The sequence below is a fragment of the Rutidosis leptorrhynchoides genome, chromosome 1, assembly GCF_046630445.1.
Source record: "Rutidosis leptorrhynchoides isolate AG116_Rl617_1_P2 chromosome 1, CSIRO_AGI_Rlap_v1, whole genome shotgun sequence".
Classification (NCBI taxonomy): domain Eukaryota; kingdom Viridiplantae; phylum Streptophyta; class Magnoliopsida; order Asterales; family Asteraceae; genus Rutidosis; species Rutidosis leptorrhynchoides.
Genome location: NC_092333.1, coordinates 425043839 through 425065806, shown reverse-complemented (window position 1 = coordinate 425065806; position 21968 = coordinate 425043839). Strand labels below are relative to the sequence as shown.

The window sequence follows — 21968 nt, the reverse complement described above, 5'->3', positions numbered from 1 at the left end:
ACTCATTAAAAGTACAACAACACACAAACGTGTCTGTTTTAGTGTACATAAAAACATATAAATGTATCATTTTTTATTATCGATGACATTGTAGTTAAATGACATGTCATATACTTTTAGTAAAAGAAAAAAATATGTGTAAAAGAATACTACAGTATTTTTATTTAATTTAATAACTTGAAATACTAGATAGCTTGAATGGTTTTATCATTATAATTAATTAAAGACACTAAAGCGATATAAACTATTTTTAAATGTATATAAGACTGTGTATTAGAAAGCTTTCGAAGCGTACGTGTTTCAAAATGATGAAAGTACGGCTACATAAAGAAGGTTTATGGTCCTTATCTTTTGAAATTGCTATCAGGGGTCGTATTTACATAAGAATTGTTCAATTGCTAACATAAACTACACAGTTTGCAATTTTAGTCCTCAAATAATTTTTTTTTCCTAGATACAACATGCTTTTATTTTATTTTATTTTATGACTATTAATTAGAATAAGAATTTGAACAGAAACAAGAAACTAAATCCTCCAATCACAGGAGATGAAAATCTCCAATCACGGGAGTTAAAAAAAGTATCAAAACAATACAAGATTCTTACAATGATTCACACAACCTCACAGTAATCTCTCTCAAGCTATCAAAAAGATAACTATGAATACGGAGAACGAAAAAATATGAAACCCTAGAATGAATTTCACACAGTTACAGAAATAAAACAAATGAATTAAGATGATAAAAGAATAAATTAGATAACTTAAATAATAAATTAATTTATTTTCTGGTCCCTCAAGTTCCAAATAGCTGTTCAGCAACAAAGTCTTCCCTTTAATACTTTGACCACCAAACTATCTTTCAAAAAATGACTGCAAGGACCCTGCAATTATTCTTAACCCAGAAATAAGAAGAAATACAAAAAATCATATGATCTTACATGTTTAGATTATGAATATGTATATAAATTTAACATCCCCCTTAATCTAAACATGAAATAGATCATAAAGAGTTAACTTGTTGCACAAAAAATCATGTTGAGCTCTTAAAAGTGGTTTAGTAAAAATATCTGAAGTATTCTCTTCAGAATATACTTGAATAGTTTGAATTACACCAGAACTAATCTTTTTGTTTTTATGTTCAAATCTTTGAAAAGTTTTAATATTCAAATGAGCTCACATGTGACAGAAGCTAAAGCCTTATACTCAGCTTCTGCAGATGATCTTGAAACAGTTGACTGTTTCTTACTTTTCCATGAAACTAAAGATTTTCCTAAATAAACACAGAAACTATTAACTGACCTTCTTGTAGAAATACATTTTGCATAGTCAGCAAAATTGTCACTTTTTGTTATAAAAATGCCTTTTCCAGGTGAAACTTTAAGATATCTAAGAACTCTAAAAGCAACATTTAAGTGTGAATTTAAAGGAGCATGCATATGTTGACTTAAACAATGAACAGCATAAGCAATATCAGGCCTGGTCAGTGTAATGTAAATAAGTTATCCAATAAGTTTTTGATAATCACTTATATTAGATAAAGAATAATCAGTATCAGAATGATTATCAATACTGAAAAAAACAACACCAGATTTCATAGGAGTAATAGCAGGCTTACTAGCTAACAAACCAAATTCATCAATTACTTCTAAAGTATATTTTCTTTGTGTCATACTTAAACCTCCATTTTGATCTAAAATTTCAATACCAAGAAAATATTTTAATAAACCCAATTCATTAACTTTGAATTTAGTTTGCAAGAAATGCTTACACTGACTAATACAACTTTCACTATTCCCAGTAATAACAATATCAACAACATAAACAAGCAGAAATAAAGATCAATCATCAGTATGTTTGGTAAAAAGAGAATAATCATTCACACTTTGAACAAAGCCATATTCAAACAATGTTTCATAAAATTTCTCATTCCATTTCCTAGGAGCTTGTTTTAAACCATAAAGAGACTTAACAAATTTACAGACTCTTTTGTCATCTTTATCAAAATATCCCTCAGGTAAAGTTATATAAACATCTTCAGTTAAGTCACCATAAAGAAAGGCATTATTTATGTCAAGTTGATGTAAAGACCAGTCATTTTGAATAGCAACAGTAATAATAACTCTAACAGTAACCATTTTAACAACAAGAGAGAAGGTTTCATCAAAATCCAGACCTTCTCTTTTATTATAACCTTTGGCAACTAATCTAGCCTTGTATCTACCTATTTCCCTAGAAGGTTTATATTTGATTCAATAAACCCACTTTGACCCTATAGGTTTTCTATCACAAGACAAATCAGTAATAATCCAAGTATTATTTCTAAGAAGGGCTTCAATTTCCTCATTCATAGCATTAACCCAATTCTTATCCTTTGATGCCTCTTGGTATGACATAGGTTCTTGACTTTTATTTAAACAAGTGATAAAACAGAAATTTTTAGAACCAAGTTTAGAATATGTTAAGTAATTTTTAAGATCATACTTTACCTTATTATCAAGTACATAATCATTTAATCTTTTTGGTAAAGTTGTTCTTCTGCTTGTTCTTCTTAAATTTTCAGCATTTAAATTTACAGTATCTTCTAATGTATCATCTACATTAGAAGTGCCCTCAGGGACAGCATTATGTCCACCAGATGTTCCTTCATAGGAAGTTGCATGTCTGCCATCACCTGTTGACTCAGAAGTGTCAACTGGAGTAACATGTCTGCCATCATCCTTTGGACTGTGTCTCCCTTCATCATTGGGACTTGTAGGATCCATTTGGTTTAAAACAGTTGACTTATCTATATTAGACTCATGTACAATTTCATAATCATTTTCAAACATTGTAAAATCAAAGAAGTTTAAATGATTTACACCATTTTCATCAAGGTTCACTTTGTAAATAGACTCAATTTTGAAAGGATAAACATGTTCATAAAACTTAACATCTCTTGAAAAAATAAAGCATTTATTTTCTAAATCAAACAATTTATATCCTTTTTGAGAAGTAGAATAACCTACAAAAACACATTTAAGAGACCTTGAAGAAAATTTATCAGTTTGATTTAAAATAGTAGCAAAACAAAGACAACCAAAGGATCTTAAATGGGAGAAATTAGGACAAGAACCATAAATCAACTCATAGGGACACTTTCCAGATAAGACAGAGGATGGAAGCCTGTTAATCAAGTAAGTAGCAGTTAAAATACACTCAGACCAAAGATACAAAGGAATTCCCCCCTGAAACATAAGGGACCTAGCAACATTTAGAAGGTGCCTATGTTTCCTTTCAGCAATCCCATTCTGATGAGGTATGTAAGCACAAGATGTCTGATGTACAATACCTTTAGTTCTAGTAAACATTTTCATTTTTGTGTTAACAAATTCAGTTCAATTATCAGTTCTTATAGTTTTAATTTTGACATTAAATTGATTGAATAAAAGATTGTAAAGACTTTCAATATGATCAAACACGGTATCTTTGGTTTTTAAAAGATAAGTCCAAACAGCTCTAGAAAAATCATCCACAACAGTTAAGAAATACCTAAAACCTTCCTTACTTTTGATTTTATATGGACCCCAGACATCTAAATGCATCAACTCCCCAACACCTTTTGTTTTATGTTCACTTAATGGAAAAGGTTCTCTGGTTTGTTTAGCTTTGTGACATATATCACAAGGTTCATTAAAATCAGTATTTGTAACAACCCAACCCAATATCCAAACGAATACGCGAATTTTTTTTTATATAGAACAGTGTGCGGCGCGCAGCACCCTAGGGTGCGCGGCGCGCACTGTCACACCCCCAGTTAGGGCCTGGGTGAAATGTGACTTAATATCAAATCAACCAACATATTATAATATACGAGAACAATACTAAATGATAAAACAAACTTTATTGAGCACGCAGCGGAAAATGAAACGTAGTTACAATGATAGGAATAACAATAATGGAAATGTTCACATGCAGAAGTAATAAATGCGATATCTCTTGATCCTATGTCCAAGTAGCATCACATAAGCAGTAAGTATAAGAGCTTGAATCAAACAGCACCTGAGACAAAACATGCTAAAGTGTCAACCAAAAGGTTGAGTGAAGTTCATAGGTTTAACAAATAAGTTTGACCGTTTGTTTTAGACCACAAGATTTAATTTGTAAGGTTGATCTCCCGCAGGATCAAAAAGTAGATCTCGCAGATCCAAAAGTTATGCCAGTGCGTGATATTTAGACTAAACGTTCAAGTTTGCCCCATGACAAGTTGTGTCTGTCCTTGTCGGTTTAAATTTCATTATCAAGTAATACAAAGACTGAGTCAAATGTATCGGGGACGTTACTCCCGATAGGCCTACCCCCAATAAATAAGCATGCCGCAGCACTTAAAAATATCACTGTAGGGACTTAGTCGGACATAGCCGGGTATAGCATAGTTTTAGCAGTTGGTACTTGTGTCTAAATTGTAAATAGTAAAAGCAGCATGTGTCTCACCCCAAAAAGTTAAATAAGTTTGCTAGCAATAAAGAGTGGGGCTATGAATTCACCTTAGTAAGTAGAGAGAGTTATTCCTCAGAATAGAGAGTTGAACGAGTGAGCAGGAAAGTCAACCTATTGACATTTAAGAGTAGTTAAGTGTTTTGCCCATGTTTAAGTTTAAGTATGTGTTTAAGTATAGTTTGTTTTACTAAGTTTCTATTCCTAGTAAGTTACTATTTTTATAAAGTTTCTATTTTTAGAAAGTTTCTTATTTTACTAAGTTTCTATGACTAGAGAGTTTCTACTTTTATGAGTGTTTCCATTTTAGGATACTTGCCGTATTAGATAAGCTTCCAATCACCCCTTTCCCTTCGAATGGCTAATTTAGATCTAGGGGCTTGAGCCATAGGACCCTTTAAATCGGAAGTCCAAACCCTCTGCCTAGAATCTCGTAGAAACCATTCGTCAAGAAAGTTCGAAGATCTATACATCTCTAATACATATCCCAAAATGTTTGTGTGCTACAATATAAGTAGTAGGTTATAGGTGCTAGTAATAGTAATAGTATATACATGTTAAGTACTAGTATAAGTAGTATTAGGGTTTAAGGTTTTAATATGTATATGTATATATAAAAATATATATATATATTTTTTTTTTTACATGTATATATGTATATATAAATCTAGGTGTGTTTATGGATAACAAGTTTATAATATGAATATGAATTAACAAAGATTAAAGTTTATGTAAATAGTTTAGGGTTTATGTTATACCTTTGAAGATTCAAGATAATTAACAAAGAAAAGATGAACACGATGAAGATGGAAGATCAAAGCCTTGAAAATCTTGAAGAACTCCTTGAAGATTCTTGAAGAACACGAAGAACAAGCTTGAAGATCCGAATACCACAAGAGAGGGAGAGGGAGAGATTGTTTTTTTTTAGAGAGGATTTTGGTGTGATTTGTGAATGAGAAACTAGGAGTTTATATAGTGCAAGTATTAGAGTGTTAGTCAACATAAGGATGTTCTAATTAATAATTTTATTTTGTTTTATATTTTTTAGTCAACAAAAGGTGGTACTAGTTTATACCTTATTTTTAGTCAACATAAGGATGTAATGGTTTAAGATTCTTTAGTCTCATTATTATTACTATTATTATTTTTACATTTACTACATTGATAAGTATTATTTTCTTTTTACTAATTCATGACTTGTATATATTTAGTTCCCAATTGTTTTATTATTTATATAAATGTCACTTTTTATTTATTACTTACAGGTTATTAGTTATAATATTACATAAATGCATAAATTTTAGTTAGTAGCGAGTGTCGACTAACAGTTTATTATTTTCATCTTTTATTAACTTGTCAATTATTGCACAAAGTTAATTAATATGTTTTCTAACTCTTAACACTTAACAATTGTTGATTAAAGTTTGATCATTAAGTTTTAATTATATTGTTTGGGCATTTAATATTGAAAAAATATAGAATGGAAAAATGAGGGTCGTTATAGTACCTCCCCGTTATTGAAAACTTCGTCCCGAAGTTTTTAGGTAGTTTTCTCGTTTGCATCAGCAGTTGAGAAGAGATGGGGATATTTCCGTTTCATATGGTCTTTGCGTTCCCAGGTATATTCGGGGCCTCTACGCGAATTCCACCGGACTTTAACGATAGGTATATTGCTTTTACGCGTTTGTTTGACCTCTCCTTCCATGATTTCTATAGGTTCTTCAACGAAGTGCATTTGCTCATCAATGCGGACATCATCCAGAGGAATAACGAGTGTGTCATCGGCAAGACACCGTTTAAGATTTGAGACATGAAACACATCATGTACTTGACTAAGTTCGGTTGGCAGTTCTAATCGGTATGCCACGGGACCGACTCTTTCAGTGATTGTGAATGGTCCAACATATCGTGGACTGAGTTTACTTCGCTTACCGAAGCGGACAACACCTTTCCAAGGGGATACTTTCAACATGACTTTATCTCCAACTTGGTATTCGATGTCTTTTCGTTTCTTATTGGCATAGCTTTTCTGTCGGCTACGGGCAGTTTCTAAACGTTGCTTGATTTGAACGATCTTTTCGGTAGTTTCGTGAATAATTTCAGGACCAGTTAAATGTCTGTCCTCAAGTTCATCCCAACACAAAGGGGATCTACACTTCCGTCCATATAAAGCTTCAAAAGGTGCAGCCTTAATGCTGGAGTGATAACTGTTATTATAAGAAAATTCAACCAAAGGTAGATGTCTATCCCATCCTTTGCCGAAATCGATTGCACAAGCACGTAGCATATCCTCCATAGTTTGAATGGTTCGTTCACTTTGACCATCGGTTTGCGGATGATAAGCTGTACTCATGTCGAGTTGAGTTCCAAGAGCAGATTGTAAAGTTTTCCAAAATCTAGAAACAAATCGACTATCGCGATCAGAAATGATCGAGATAGGAACACCATGACGTGAGACGATTTCTTTAATATAAAGCTGTGCTAATCTCTCCATCTTGTCGGTTTCCTTGATCGGTATGAAATGTGCAGATTTAGTAAGACGATCAACTACGACCCAAATAGTATCGTTACCGTTCGAAGTCTTAGGTAACTTAGTAACGAAGTCCATAGTGATACCTTCCCACTTCCACTGCGGAATGTCGGGTTGTGTCAACAGACCAGAAGGCTTTTGATGTTCGGCCTTGACTTTCAAACAAGTGAGACACTTACTAACATAAGTAGCAATATCGGCTTTCATGTTAGGCCACCAGTAGAATTCCTTCACATCGTGATACATCTTACTGGAACCGGGATGGATAGAATATCTAGTCTTATGTGCTTCATCCAAGACTAGTTCGCGAAGATTACCAAAACGAGGAACCCAGATTCTATTGCCAAAGTACCGTATACCATTAGCTTTCATTTGAAGTTGGTTCTCAAAACCAATAGGTCCTTCACCTTCGATAAGTGTCGGTCTAATAGCTTCCAATTGAGCTTCACAGATTCGTGAAATAAGATTCGATTTGATTTTTAGGTTTAAAGCACGAACACGTTTAATATCGTCTTTTCGACTAAGGGCATCGGCAACTACATTCGCCTTGCCAGGATGATATTTCAGCTCACAATAATAATCGTTCAATGTCTCGAGCCATCGACTTTGCCTCATATTCAGCTGTTTTTGATCAAAGATGTGTCGAAGACTTTTATGGTCAGTGTACACCGTAAAGTGATTACCATAGAGATAATGTCTCCATATCTTTAATGCAAATACCACGGCACCTAACTCTAGGTCATGTGTGGTATAGTTTACTTCATGTTTCTTCAACTGTCTAGATGCATAGGCGATAACCTTCTCTCGTTGCATTAAAACACAACCAAAGCCATGCTTTGAGGCATCGCAGTAAACAACAAAGTCGTCGGTACCTTCAGGTAAAGAAAGAATCGGGGCTGTGGTCAACTTCTCCTTCAGAATCTTGAAAGCAGATTCCTGTTCTTCGGACCACTCAAATTTCTTCCCTTTTTGAGTCAGCTTTGTAAGAGGTTTGGCAATGAGAGAAAAATCTTTTATAAACCTTCGATAGTAACCGGCAAGTCCCAAAAATTGACGAATATGCTTTGCAGTCTTTGGTATCTCCCAGTTCTGAATAGCAGTAATCTTAGCTGGATCGACATGTATTCCGTTTCTATCAACAACATGTCCGAGAAATTGTACGGTTTTGAGCCAAAACTCGCACTTAGAAAATTTAGCATAAAGTTGTTCCTTTCGTAAGAGTTCAAGAATCATGCGCAAATGTTGCTCATGCTCTTTCTCATTCTTCGAATAGATCAAGATGTCGTCAATGAATACGATGACAAATTTGTCAAGATACGGTTTACAAACACGATTCATGAGGTCCATGAACACGGCAGGAGCATTAGTTAAACCAAAAGGCATGACACAGAATTCATAGTGCCCATAACGAGTGCGAAAAGCAGTCTTAGGAATATCGGATTCCTTGACCTTGAGTTGGTGATAACCGGATCTTAAATCAATCTTTGAATAAACACTTGACCCTTGAAGTTGGTCAAATAGATCATCAATACGTGGCAACGGATAACGGTTCTTGATAGTAAGCTTGTTAAGTTCGCGGTAATCAATGCACATCCTTAATGTACCATCCTTCTTTTTAACAAACAGAATAGGAGCTCCCCAAGGGGACGAGCTTGGACGAATGAAACCTTTATCCAATAGTTCTTGGAGTTGGTTGGATAATTCCTTCATTTCGGAAGGTGCTAAACGGTATGGTGCTTTAGCAACAGGAGCAGCACCAGGAGTTAAATCAATTTGGAATTCAACTTGTCGAGGAGGTGGAATACCCGGAAGATCTTCGGGAAACACATCGGGAAAGTCTTTAACTACTGGTACATCTTCAATTCGCTTCTCTTTCGATTCAATCAGATTAACGTGGGCTAGAATAGCTGGATAACCTTTCATAAGGTATTTGCGGGTTTTAATACAGGAGATAATATTGAGATTGGAACCACTCTTTTCACCTTGGATAATAAGAGTCTCTCCATTTCCTAATGGAACATGAACGGTTTTATCGTAACACATGATCGCAGCTCTTAATGGACGTAACCAATCCATTCCAACTACGACATCGAAACTTCCTAGCTCGACCGGCAAAAGGTCTATCTTAAATTCTTTGCTGGCTAAGATTAGGTTGCAGTTTTTATAAATTTTATCAACTTTCATGATCTTTCCATTGGCTACTTCTACTAATCGTTTAGTTTCTAAGGGTTGAGGCTTTTCAGTAAATAGGGTACAAAATTCATTAGATACGTAACTTCGGTCGGCACCAGTATCGAATAAAATAGTTGCGTAGCAATTATTGACGAGATACGTACCCGTGATGACCTCATCTTCATCTCGGGCTTCAGCAGCAGTAATAACAAATGCACGACCCTTTGCAGCAGTAGTATTGGCTCCAGTAGCAGGATTATCTCTCTTCTTAGGGCAATTTGGACTAATGTGTCCCTTTTCCCCACAAGTATAACAAGTAGGAGGAGCTTTGGCAGGAACAATAGATTTATTCTTTGGAGGAGTCCTACACGTCTTAGCTACGTGTCCCACTTTCTTACACAACGAACAAGTGGCAGTGCACTGCCCCGGGTGATGCCTTTCACAACGAACACAAAAAGGATAAGTGCCCTTATAATTCGTCCTTGTACTATCCATAAGCTTTTTACTAACATTCTGAGTTGAACCTTGAGACGGCTCAAACTTCCTCTTACCATCATTACCCTTGGTTTCAACTTGCTTATTGGCCGACGCCCTTCTTCTCTTGGCCAACATGAGATTTTGTGCCATGAGAATCACAGCATCCAAAGTAACCTTCTCAGCAGCAATAACATTCCCTTGAACATCCTCGGGAAGACCTTCAATATACCGCTCAATTCTTCTAGCTTCAGTAGGAAACATTTCAGGACATAGAGTAGAAAGCTCCAGATAACGATTGGTATAATTCTCAATGTCAGTACCCTTGACCCTGAGTTCCCAGAACTCAGCTTCAAGCTTCTGAACTTGACTCCTTGGGCAGAATTTGTTGACCATCATACTTTTGAGTTCGTCCCATGGAATTGCATTAGCATTATCAATTCCTACGGACTTGGCATAAGCAGTCCACCAAGTTAAAGCATTACCACCCAACGAGCTAGTGGCATACTTTACTCGATCATCATCACCACAGTTGCAAATACGGAAAATAGATTCCATCTTTTCGAACCAACGAACTAGTTCGACAGCTTCTTCGTTTCCCTTAAAAGCGGGAGGGTGACAGTTTGTAAAGTCCTTGTAGGAACAAGGTTTTGGTTGAGTATTAGCATGATTAGCTTGGGCGTTGCCTTGGGCAGCAGCGAGTAACTGTTGGAATTGCTCAGTAGTTAACACAACGTTGTTAACGGTAGGTGCAGCTGGACGAACCATGATGTCACTACATAAAAGTGAACATATATTTGATAAGTTTAACAAGTTATAAGTTTGAGTAATCACAAGTATGAATAAACTAAAGTATTGATATCGCATGATATTAATAAAACACTTTATATTATTAGAACGAGGCATTAAATAAGCCTTTATTACACGATTCGGAAATAGAAATTGTTTAAGGCACAGCCTTTACATAGATGGAAAATAGGAAAAATAACTAGGAAATATTAAGATTGAAGTAGTCTTCATATTTCGTCTCCAACCTTCTTCATAAACTCCTCAACTTTCTCATTTTTCGACTTTTGTTTCTCATAGAGATACTCGAAGTTGTCATAAAGGTTGGTAACACGACTGTTTACGGCATTAGTGTTGTACTCTCTTATGGCAAGTTGTTCGTCGACTCGACCTTTCTCCATTTTCATTCGGACATCAACATCCTCCTTGAGGTAAGCAAGTGATTGCTTTCCCCAGCGAGTGTTGCGTTCTTCCTCGCACTTTAGCATCAGCAACTCCTTTCTTAGCTCGACGTTTTCTTTCATAAGTTTCTTCATTCGACGATCCACTCTTTCCATGTGGCGAAGTAGACCTCCAATGTTTCTCTCGGTATTGTTTCGTAATCTCATGATTTCATACTTAGGACCATCATAAAAAGGAGATCGGGCTCTCTTCCTTGATGGACCAACTTCTTCATGCCGTTTTCCCTTATCTTGGGTTCTCGGAGTTGGGTAGTATTGAGGAGACCCATGTGAATCTAAAATAGTATTCGGGCTATAATTTAGCGGTGGTGAAGCAGGACTATAAAGAGGACTTCGAACTGGTCTCGAAGTTGAAGAGTGTCCAACACCTACTTCGGTGGTAGGGTTGTGAGTTGCTTTGTTGGACTTGTTAACGCTTGAGCTTGACATCCTATCATTAGGAAAGAGACCTTGATTAGAATCTTTGAGTCAAGTTTATTAAAGCATAATTGTTAAGATTATACGACAATCCTAAGTGCTTTAAGTCCAAGGCAGGAAAGGTTATAGTTTCCTAGATTGCTAAGGCACCCTAGCTAACAAGTAAGGCACACATAAAAATGCAATCCTGGTTCTCTATAACAGCCTGGTTTGCTCTGATACCAATCTGTCACACCCCCAGTTAGGGCCTGGGTGAAATGTGACTTAATATCAAATCAACCAACATATTATAATATACGAGAACAATACTAAATGATAAAACAAACTTTATTGAGCACGCAGCGGAAAATGAAACGTAGTTACAATGATAGGAATAACAATAATGGAAATGTTCACATGCAGAAGTAATAAATGCGATATCTCTTGATCCTATGTCCAAGTAGCATCACATAAGCAGTAAGTATAAGAGCTTGAATCAAACAGCACCTGAGACAAAACATGCTAAAGTGTCAACCAAAAGGTTGAGTGAAGTTCATAGGTTTAACAAATAAGTTTGACCGTTTGTTTTAGACCACAAGATTTAATTTGTAAGGTTAATCTCCCGCAGGATCAAAAAGTAGATCTCGCAGATCCAAAAGTTATGCCAGTGCGTGATATTTAGACTAAACGTTCAAGTTTGCCCCATGACAAGTTGTGTCTGTCCTTGTCGGTTTAAATTTCATTATCAAGTAATACAAAGACTGAGTCAAATGTATCGGGGACGTTACTCCCGATAGGCCTACCCCCAATAAATAAGCATGCCGCAGCACTTAAAAATATCACTGTAGGGACTTAGTCGGACATAGCCGGGTATAGCATAGTTTTAGCAGTTGGTACTTGTGTCTAAATTGTAAATAGTAAAAGCAGCATGTGTCTCACCCCAAAAAGTTAAATAAGTTTGCTAGCAATAAAGAGTGGGGCTATGAATTCACCTTAGTAAGTAGAGAGAGTTATTCCTCAGAATAGAGAGTTGAACGAGTGAGCAGGAAAGTCAACCTATTGACATTTAAGAGTAGTTAAGTGTTTTGCCCATGTTTAAGTTTAAGTATGTGTTTAAGTATAGTTTATTTTACTAAGTTTCTATTCCTAGTAAGTTACTATTTTTATAAAGTTTCTATTTTTAGAAAGTTTCTTATTTTACTAAGTTTCTATGACTAGAGAGTTTCTACTTTTATGAGTGTTTCCATTTTAGGATACTTGCCGTATTAGATAAGCTTCCAATCACCCCTTTCCCTTCGAATGGCTAATTTAGATCTAGGGGCTTGAGCCATAGGACCCTTTAAATCGGAAGTCCAAACCCTCTGCCTAGAATCTCGTAGAAACCATTCGTCAAGAAAGTTCGAAGATCTATACATCTCTAATACATATCCCAAAATGTTTGTGTGCTACAATATAAGTAGTAGGTTATAGGTGCTAGTAATAGTAATAGTATATACATGTTAAGTACTAGTATAAGTAGTATTAGGGTTTAAGGTTTTAATATGTATATGTATATATAAAAATATATATATATATTTTTTTTTTTACATGTATATATGTATATATAAATCTAGGTGTGTTTATGGATAACAAGTTTATAATATGAATATGAATTAACAAAGATTAAAGTTTATGTAAATAGTTTAGGGTTTATGTTATACCTTTGAAGATTCAAGATAATTAACAAAGAAAAGATGAACACGATGAAGATGGAAGATCAAAGCCTTGAAAATCTTGAAGAACTCCTTGAAGATTCTTGAAGAACACGAAGAACAAGCTTGAAGATCCGAATACCACAAGAGAGGGAGAGGGAGAGATTGTTTTTTTTTAGAGAGGATTTTGGTGTGATTTGTGAATGAGAAACTAGGAGTTTATATAGTGCAAGTATTAGAGTGTTAATCAACATAAGGATGTTCTAATTAATAATTTTATTTTGTTTTATATTTTTTAGTCAACAAAAGGTGGTACTAGTTTATACCTTATTTTTAGTCAACATAAGGATGTAATGGTTTAAGATTCTTTAGTCTCATTATTATTACTATTATTATTTTTACATTTACTACATTGATAAGTATTATTTTCTTTTTACTAATTCATGACTTGTATATATTTAGTTCCCAATTGTTTTATTATTTATATAAATGTCACTTTTTATTTATTACTTACAGGTTATTAGTTATAATATTACATAAATGCATAAATTTTAGTTAGTAGCGAGTGTCGACTAACAGTTTATTATTTTCATCTTTTATTAACTTGTCAATTATTGCACAAAGTTAATTAATATGTTTTCTAACTCTTAACACTTAACAATTGTTGATTAAAGTTTGATCATTAAGTTTTAATTATATTGTTTGGGCATTTAATATTGAAAAAATATAGAATGGAAAAATGAGGGTCGTTATACGCACAGGCCATTCCAGCTTCTGTCCGGTTTGTTCATTTTTCAAATAAAGATCTCCCACTTCCCGACGTATTTAGACGAAACGCTTTTCACAACATGTTCAAATATGTAAAACTAACACATTTCAATGATAAAACAAGTTTTACGAACCCGGGCCCACATATGGCCGAAATACGAGTTTCGTACAAAATATATAAGTTTCAACCGAATTAGTTTAAATTCCAAACGACACTAGAGCATGATGTTTGGGGGTTAAACTACCCAACTCTCGGTCAAACTTCAAAAGCTTACACATCCAAACGCGTCCCCTATCAAAACAAAGCGGGATCTCTAATCCAATCGAACGCCCTTACCCTTGTCAACGCCCGAGCCTATAAAAAGATAAACAACGAGAGGGTAAGCAAAGCTTAGTGAATGCAATAATTATACATATACATATATAATATACCTACTTGCATACACTTGCATACACTGTATAATCGCTAGCAATAACAATTAGCATACAAACTCCGAGTATAGGCTAATAACCTCCAAATACCGCAACTAGCGTAATCAATAGCATATTCACTGAAATAATATATTATGCTATACAACGACACATACACAAACTATATGGTTAACCATAAACGCATCATGGTGCTACTGGCTCCGTGGTTCACACCATACGAAATGCTATGACGCTACCGGCTCTGTGGTTCACGTCACTACGCATTTGAGTCATACCCTTTTATAGTGCTACCTGCTCCGTGGTTCACACTTCGGTGCTACCGGCTCCGTGGTTCACACTTCATTTTATAGTGCTACCGGCTCCATGGTTTACACTTTGATGCTACCGGCTCCGTGGTTCACACTTTAACGACTCGTGCTGTAGTGCTACCGGCTCCGTGGTTCACACTACAACACACGTAACATGATGCTACCGGCTCCGTGGTTTACATCATAGCACACTTGCACATACTATGGCACTACCGGCTCCGTGGTTCGTACCATAGCACACAAATAAATACACTATATACATACATGCATAATTATTCCACTCACCTTAACGATTCGGTGACGGTTTTACACTTCCGCAAGCTTCAAAGCAAAGTACCTATTACAATAAGTTCTCAATCAACACACAAACTAGTTGGACTAAACACCAACCATTCACTAATGTGCATTTAATGACTTAATGCATTAAACCACCCATTTACTCCAAAACCGTCCATTTAAGGTCAAGACCATCACGAACTGTGATGCCCCGTACAAAACCATCGTGTACGAATCATCAACAACAGGATCATTACAAGGTTAAGTACTATATGCTGTAATAAAAGAAGTTGCATTCACGATAGAAAGATGACGTCATAATCGACATCAAATGTTTTACACCAACAGTATGCTTCTACGAATAGCAAGCATGAATAAATGTATATGACCCTTAGGTCGTTACAAAACATAGTTTCAAATGTAATTAAGTTTGAATGCAAGATAAAGTAGTTCATGCGGTGATAATACTAGAGCAGCGGGTGTCTACGGCAAGACTAGTACACAGCGGAAGCAAACCTTAAGCACCTGAGAAAAACATGCTTAAAACGTCAACACAAAGGCTGGTGAGCTATAGTTTAAGTATAGCAGTATGTAAGGTAGGCCACGAGATTTCAGTGCTACAAAGAGCGTTTCAAAACAATATGATAAAGTATATGTTAACCGTGTGCACTTGGTAACTAACTTAACGTTTATACCCCCTGAAAGTATACTTGGCAAGTGCATATGTTTACGAAGTATTAAACACTTATTAAATGCTAGCGCTACTAGCCCGAGTAGGGTTGTCAAACCCTTTGGATCCATATCTAAGATCCGAGCTAAAGGGAATGTTTCTACCGTTATATAACCCACACATATATAAAGTTTAAGTACTCATTCCTAGTATGTAAAACATAAAATCCGCATGTATTCTCAGTTCCCAAAATAAGTTAAAGTAAAAAGGGAATGCTATAACTCACAAAGATAATGTAGCGGTAAAGTATGACTCGAAAAGTAAGCAAGTAATGAAGGTTGTCCAAACGGGTCCTCAACCTAAGTCAAATAGTACTAAGTCAGTAAATCATCCGAATAGGTTTAAAAGTATGTAAATAAGGTCTTAAGGGTCATCATCATTCATCATCAAACAAGAGGTGTAAAGTAAGTTTCGTTCAAGTAAAGAGTTTTAAACAAAGGTTGTGTTCGGTCAGTCACCACGGCCTCTATACCTACTGAAATAAGGTGAGACCAGTGGTTATGGCTCCATATATGAGTCCTTTAGTTGTGGTAAAAATTACAGAAGCAAACTCATATTCGTTTGACCGTGGCGACGGTCTAAGTGCGAGTAGGTCAGAATTTTTCAGCACAACGTTAAATGGACATAGTGACGATCGGAGGGCCATAAATCCTAAACCGTAACTCGGATTAAGACGAGTCCTATATGAAAAGTTATCTACTCGAAAAGAGCTATCGTAAAATCATAATTACAGTAGCCCAGGTCATACGGGTCAGACACAGAAACAGTAGAACAGTAGGGTCAGTAGGTTCCGGTGGTTCTTGGTGCTCGATGCTTATCATGGTTCTCATCCTTGATGCATATAGCTTAAAGTGTGCAACTCGTCGATGTGTTTGCATAATTTTCACCAAGGTTTGACCATCATAACCCAATTGTAAGTCTAAGACATGAAGCACAACTCACTTAAGTGTTGCAAGTGTTTTGATGAACCAAAGTTACATCAAGTCTTAGATCTAACACATACATGATCTTTAAAACTAATAATAAGTTACAAACTTGAAAGTAAACTTATAAAATCAAGATCTTGAGTTGTAAAACATAGTTCTTAGTTTGATCTTGAAGATCCAAGACTCAAAAGTCTAGATCTAACATAAGTGTACAAAGTTATAATTAAAGAAAGCTTACTTACATGTTCTTGAACCTTTAAAGTTAACTTTTAGTTCAAGATAGTATGAGATCAAGACTAACTTGTAATACTTGACCATTTGAACCAACAAACATGAAATTAAAGTGCATAATACAAAGAAATAAACTAAGTAAACAAGTAAATAATTCATGGGTTGTTCATACTTTAAAGATTGAAACCAAAGTTTGATCTTTAAGAAAGTAAACTTTAAAGTTTACTAACATGAATTACAAGTATGCTTTTTACAACCATGAATCTTACAATCTTTAAAACTTTAAAAGTAGAACATAAACTAGTAAGTTTATGTTCTTGAGTGTTCTTGTAAATACAACATAAATGAAGAATGAAACTAGGTAGTTTGATTCTTGTAACTAGTAAGTAAATAATAAATAACAACTAGTAAGTAAGTAATAACAACAACTAACAAGTAACAAGTAATTAATCAACAAAGAATGATGATGAAGAGATGCTAGACTTACGGTTTTAAGACAAAGAAAAGGGAAGAAAAGTCTTGCAAGAAACTCACAATTAGAGAGCAAAAGATGAGAGGGAGAATGAGAGAAAAGTGCAAGTGTTTTTGTGTGTGTGAAGTGAGATGAACATGTGAAGACTACAAGTAAGAAGTTAACAAAGTTTGAAAGTAAAATCCACTCCCCCATGAGTGCTAGTCGACGGTCAGCAGCAAAAAGAAGGAGGGGGGAGAAGTCCACAAGGTAATTGCATGTAAAAGCTAAAAAAGTTGGTTAAAATGGGTGTATGCATGGGGATAAGGTGATAACTAGATTCCTACAAGTATTTACTAACTAGTTAAGTTCTAAAGTGGTACTTACATGTTAGGTTGGGCTAGTTAAACCATTTAAGATGTAGGGTGGGCTTCCAAGCCCACTAATCACTAATAAAAGCCCATGTACAATTAAAAGCCCAAGTATGTATGTAATTAACAAGTTAATCCAATTAAAAGCCCAAGTAACTAACTAATAACCATAATTAATTAAAATGATTAATAAAACTTAATCATGAATGTAAATAATATCTGAAAATATTATTCGTGTAATGTACGCGTGTCACAAAGACGTTTCGGGCAATTAAAGTCAAGTACGGGCAATCATGGCAACATGTAAATGTAATAACATACATTCGTTTAATCACAAGTATTAATAATAACAATTATTAATAAATAAACGTTGGAAAATCCAAGGTCGTTACATTACCCACCTGTTAAAGAAAATTTCGTCCCGAAATTTAAGCTGAGGTAGATGGAGGAGTCGGGAAAAGGTGAGGATACTTCCGCATCATTCGATCCTCTCATTCCCAAGTAAACTCAGGTCCTCATTTGGAATTCCATCATACTCGGACGATCGGAATCTTGTTGCGTTTCAAAGTTTTGATCTCACGATCCATAATCTCAACTGGTTCTTCCACAAAGTAGAGTTTGTTGTCAATCGTAAGTTCCTTAAGTGGTATGATAAGTTCAGATGCAGCAAGACACTTCTTCAAGTTTGACACGTGGAAGGTAGGATGAACTGAGCTCAATTGTGCTGGTAGATCCAAACGGTAAGCAACGGGTCCAACACGTTCCAAGATTTCAAAAGGACCAATGTATCGTGGGTTTAACTTTCCACGTTTTCCAAAGCGAATCACACCTTTCCAAGGTGCAACCTTAAACATTACACGATCACCAACGTTGAATTCAAAGTCTTTACGTTTAAGATCACCATAACTCTTTTGACGATCACGGGCAGTCTTAAGTCTAGCTTAAATCTGAGCAATCTTCTCCGTTGTTTCATGGACTACCTCGGGTTCGGTGATTTGCTTTTCGCCTACTTCGGCCCAACAAATAGGAGATCGGTACTTACGGCCATACAATGCTTCAAAAGGTGCAGCATTAATGCTCGAGTGATAACTGTTGTTGTAAGAAAATTCGGCGAGTGGCAAATGCCTTTCCCAGGCCTTTCCCAAATCGATGACACATGCACGCAACATGTCTTCCAAGGTCTGAATCGTTCGTTCACTTTGCCCGTCAGTCTGAGGGTGATAAGCAGTACTCATGTCAAGACGAGTTCCCATGGCTTCTTGCAAAGAACGCCAGAATCTAGAAGCAAAACGGGGATCGCGATCTGAGATGATCAATAAAGGTACACCATGACGAGATACAACCTCCTTGATGTATAGTTGAGCAAGTCTTTCCATTCTATCTGTTTCCTTCATCGCTAAGAAGTGTGCAGATTTGGTAAGGCGGTCAACAATAACCCAAATAGTATCGTATCCGCCCACCGTCTTTGGTAGCTTGGTGATGAAATCCATCGTTATCCTTTCCCACTTCCATTGTGGGATTTTCGGTTGTTGAAGTAAACCAGAAGGTCTCTGATGCTCGGATTTAACCTTCGAGCAAGTCAAACACTTACCAACATAAGTCGCAACGTCCTTCTTAAGATTCGGCCACCAATACTGTTCTTTAAGGTCGTGGTACATTTTGCCCGCTCCAGGGTGAATCGAATATCTTGACTTATGGGCTTCATCAAGTATAAGGTTCCGTAGATCTCCATAATAAGGTACCCAAATTCTTCCGGCATAACATCGGAGTCCAGACTCCCTAACCTCGAATCGAGAGACAAGTATGTTCAAATGTTTGTGAGATATATTCTCCTCCTTGAGAGCCTCATCTTGGGCTACTCTGATCTGGCTGTTGAGGTTCGAATGGATGGTGATGTTCAGAGCCCTAACACGAAGAGGTGTCGTCCTCTCCTTTCGGTTCAAAGCGTCAGCTACAACATTGGCCTTGCCAGGATGATAACGGAGTTCACAATCGTAGTCGTTGAGTGTCTCGATCCATCGATGCTGTCTCATATTCAGTTGCTTCTGATCGAAGATGTGCTGGAGACTCTTGTGATCGGTGAAGATAGTACTCTTAGTTCCATACAAATAGTGTCTCCACAATTTGAGCGCAAAGACAACGGCTCCAAGTTCAAGATCGTGAGTGGTGTAGTTCCACTCGTGAATCTTCAGTTGACGAGAAGCATAGGCAATAACCTTTGATCTTTACATCAGTACACAATCAAAACCACTCTTCGATGCATCACAATAAACAACAAAGTCGTCACTGCCCTCGGGAAGCGATAGGATAGGTGCGGTGGTTAACTTCTTCTTCAAAGTCTGAAATGCTGATTCATGCGCGGGTTCCCAAATGAACTTCTTGCCCTTGTGAGTCAGCGCGATCAAAGGACGCGCAATCAGAGAAAATCCTTCAATGAAGCTTCGGTAGTAACCGGTGAGACCTAGGAATTGGCGAATATGAGTCGGAGTAGTGGAGGTCTCCCACTTGCTGATAGCTTCAATCTTGGTGGGATCAACTTTGATACCCTGGTCGCTCACAACATGACCCAGAAATTGTACTTCCATCAACCAAAATTCACACTTGGAGAATTTGGCGTAAAGTTGATCTTGTCTCAGGAGTTCAAGTACTAGTCGGAGGTGTTGCTCATGCTCTTCTTCGCTCTTAGAGTAGATGAGGATATCATCTATGAAGACGATAACAAACTTATCCAAGTACGGCTTGCAGACACGATTCATGAGATCCATGAACACGGCAGGTGCATTGGTTAATCCGAATGGCATCATGAGAAACTCATAATGACCATAACGAGTTCTAAATGCAGTTTTCATCATGTCACTTTCCTTCACCCTCAACTGGTGATAACCGGATCGTAAATCGATCTTTGAGTAAACGCTCGATCCTTGTAGTTGATCAAAAAGATCATCAATTCGTGGAAGAGGATACCGATTCTTGATAGTCAATTTTTTGAGCTTACAGTAGTCGATACACATACGGAAGGATCCATCCTTCTTCTTCACAAACAACACAGGTGTGCCCCAAGGCGAGAAGCTTGGTTGGATAAATCCTCGATCAAGTAGTTCTTGTAGTTGGCTTTGTAATTCTTGCATCTCGGAAGGTGCGAGTCTATAAGGTGCGCGAGCTACAGGTGCAGCTCCTGGCACTAAGTCGATCTGAAACTCTACGGCTCTCGGCGGCGGTAATCCAGGCAATTCCTCTGGGAAGACATCGGAAAATTCATTCACAATTTGAACGTCGTTCACATTCTTCACCTCAGTTTCTACCGTTTTCACATGCGCTAGGACAGCAAGACGTCCCTTCTTCATAATCTTTTGCGCTTTCACGCAACTAATGAGGTTCAACTTCGAGGTACATCTCTCTCCGTAGATAACAGTGGCTCACCGTATCCTTGTGGTATACGAAGAGCTTTATCTCCACAGATAATATCGGCCCTTATCTTGCTCAACCAATCCATACCGACGATCACGTCAAAACTTCCCAATTTGATGGGTATCAAATCAATTTCGAAATCTGCACCAGCTATGTTGATAATAGCTCCTCGACTAATATGGTCAACTTTCTCAAGTTTTCCATTGGCGACCTCGACAAGCATACTCTCTTTTAATGGGACTAACGACCAATTAATCTTATCGCAAAAATGTCTACATACATAACTTCTATCCGCACCAGTATCAAACAAGACAAAAGCTAAAAGATTGTTGATTTTGAATATACCTGTCACCAAGTCGGGGTTTTCGCGTGCGTCCCTTGCATTAACATTGAAAGCTCTAGCGCGTGGTGGTCCGCCATCTTTTCGCTTATTTGGACACGTATTTCTGAAATGGCCCGTCTGCCCGCATTCATAACACTTCTTCGGCCCGTGGTGCTTGGATTCCCATTCAAAGTGGTGACCTTGCAGTCCTTCCCGATATGCCCAGCCCGTTGGCAATTTTTGCAGACAACATTTCAATACCCAGTGTGGTGCTTGTAGCACCGCTTGCATTGTGGTAAGGTTCCTTTGTAGTCCGGGTTGGAGTTGGTGTTGTTGTTGGGGTTGGGGTTTCCACCGTTATTGTTTCCTCTGAAACCCTCATGTCGTTTAGCCGGATTTTGCTCATAGGTCCTTCCCCTGTTGTTGTTGTTATTGTTGTGGTTATCCCATTTGCGCTTCTCGCTAGTACCCGCTTCAGACTTAGTTTTCTCCGGTTCATCAATTTTTATTTGATTCATTAAAGTATGCGCCATGCGCATCGCTTCTGGGACATTTGGTGGTTTGGACGAGGTGACGTTTCCCTTAATGCTCTTAGGGAGTCCCCAGAAGTATCTCTCCATTCGCTTGAATTCTGGGGTGACCATTGTCGGACACATCAGGGCTAGTTCCAAAAATCTCCTATTGTAACCATCAAGGTCATTCCCAACGGCCTTTAACTGCATGAATTCCATTTCCATCTTTTGGATTTTGGTTCTCGGACA

At 36.8% G+C, this 21968-nt stretch overlaps 2 protein-coding genes across 2 annotated transcripts; both read right to left on the bottom strand.

Annotated features, from left to right (window-relative positions):
- Window positions 1–1164: 1164 nt before the first annotated feature.
- Window positions 1165–2136, bottom strand: LOC139902176 (uncharacterized mitochondrial protein AtMg00810-like). Its single transcript, XM_071884828.1, has 2 exons — window positions 1907–2136; window positions 1165–1477 (listed from the first exon to the last, which is right to left on the bottom strand). Exons 1-2 carry the CDS (start codon window positions 2134–2136, stop codon window positions 1165–1167), a joined length of 543 nt encoding a protein of 180 aa, XP_071740929.1.
- Window positions 2137–2250: 114 nt separating this feature from the next.
- On the bottom strand, window positions 2251–3354 carry LOC139902172 (uncharacterized). Its single transcript, XM_071884825.1, has one exon. The coding sequence runs from the start codon at window positions 3352–3354 to the stop codon at window positions 2251–2253; it is 1104 nt and encodes a 367-aa protein (XP_071740926.1).
- Between the last annotated feature and the right edge of the window lie 18614 nt (window positions 3355–21968).

Excerpts from the sequence above, each read along its gene's own strand:
- LOC139902176 (XM_071884828.1), bottom strand. The coding sequence starts at position 2,136 with ATGGTTACTGTTAGAGTTATTATTACTGTTGCTATTCAAAATGACTGG. Across the intron at positions 1,478-1,906 it reads GAGAAATTTTATGAAACATT|GCCTGATATTGCTTATGCTG; the intron begins GTTTGAATATGG and ends TACACTGACCAG.
- LOC139902172 (XM_071884825.1), bottom strand. The coding sequence starts at position 3,354 with ATGAAAATGTTTACTAGAACTAAAGGTATTGTACATCAGACATCTTGT.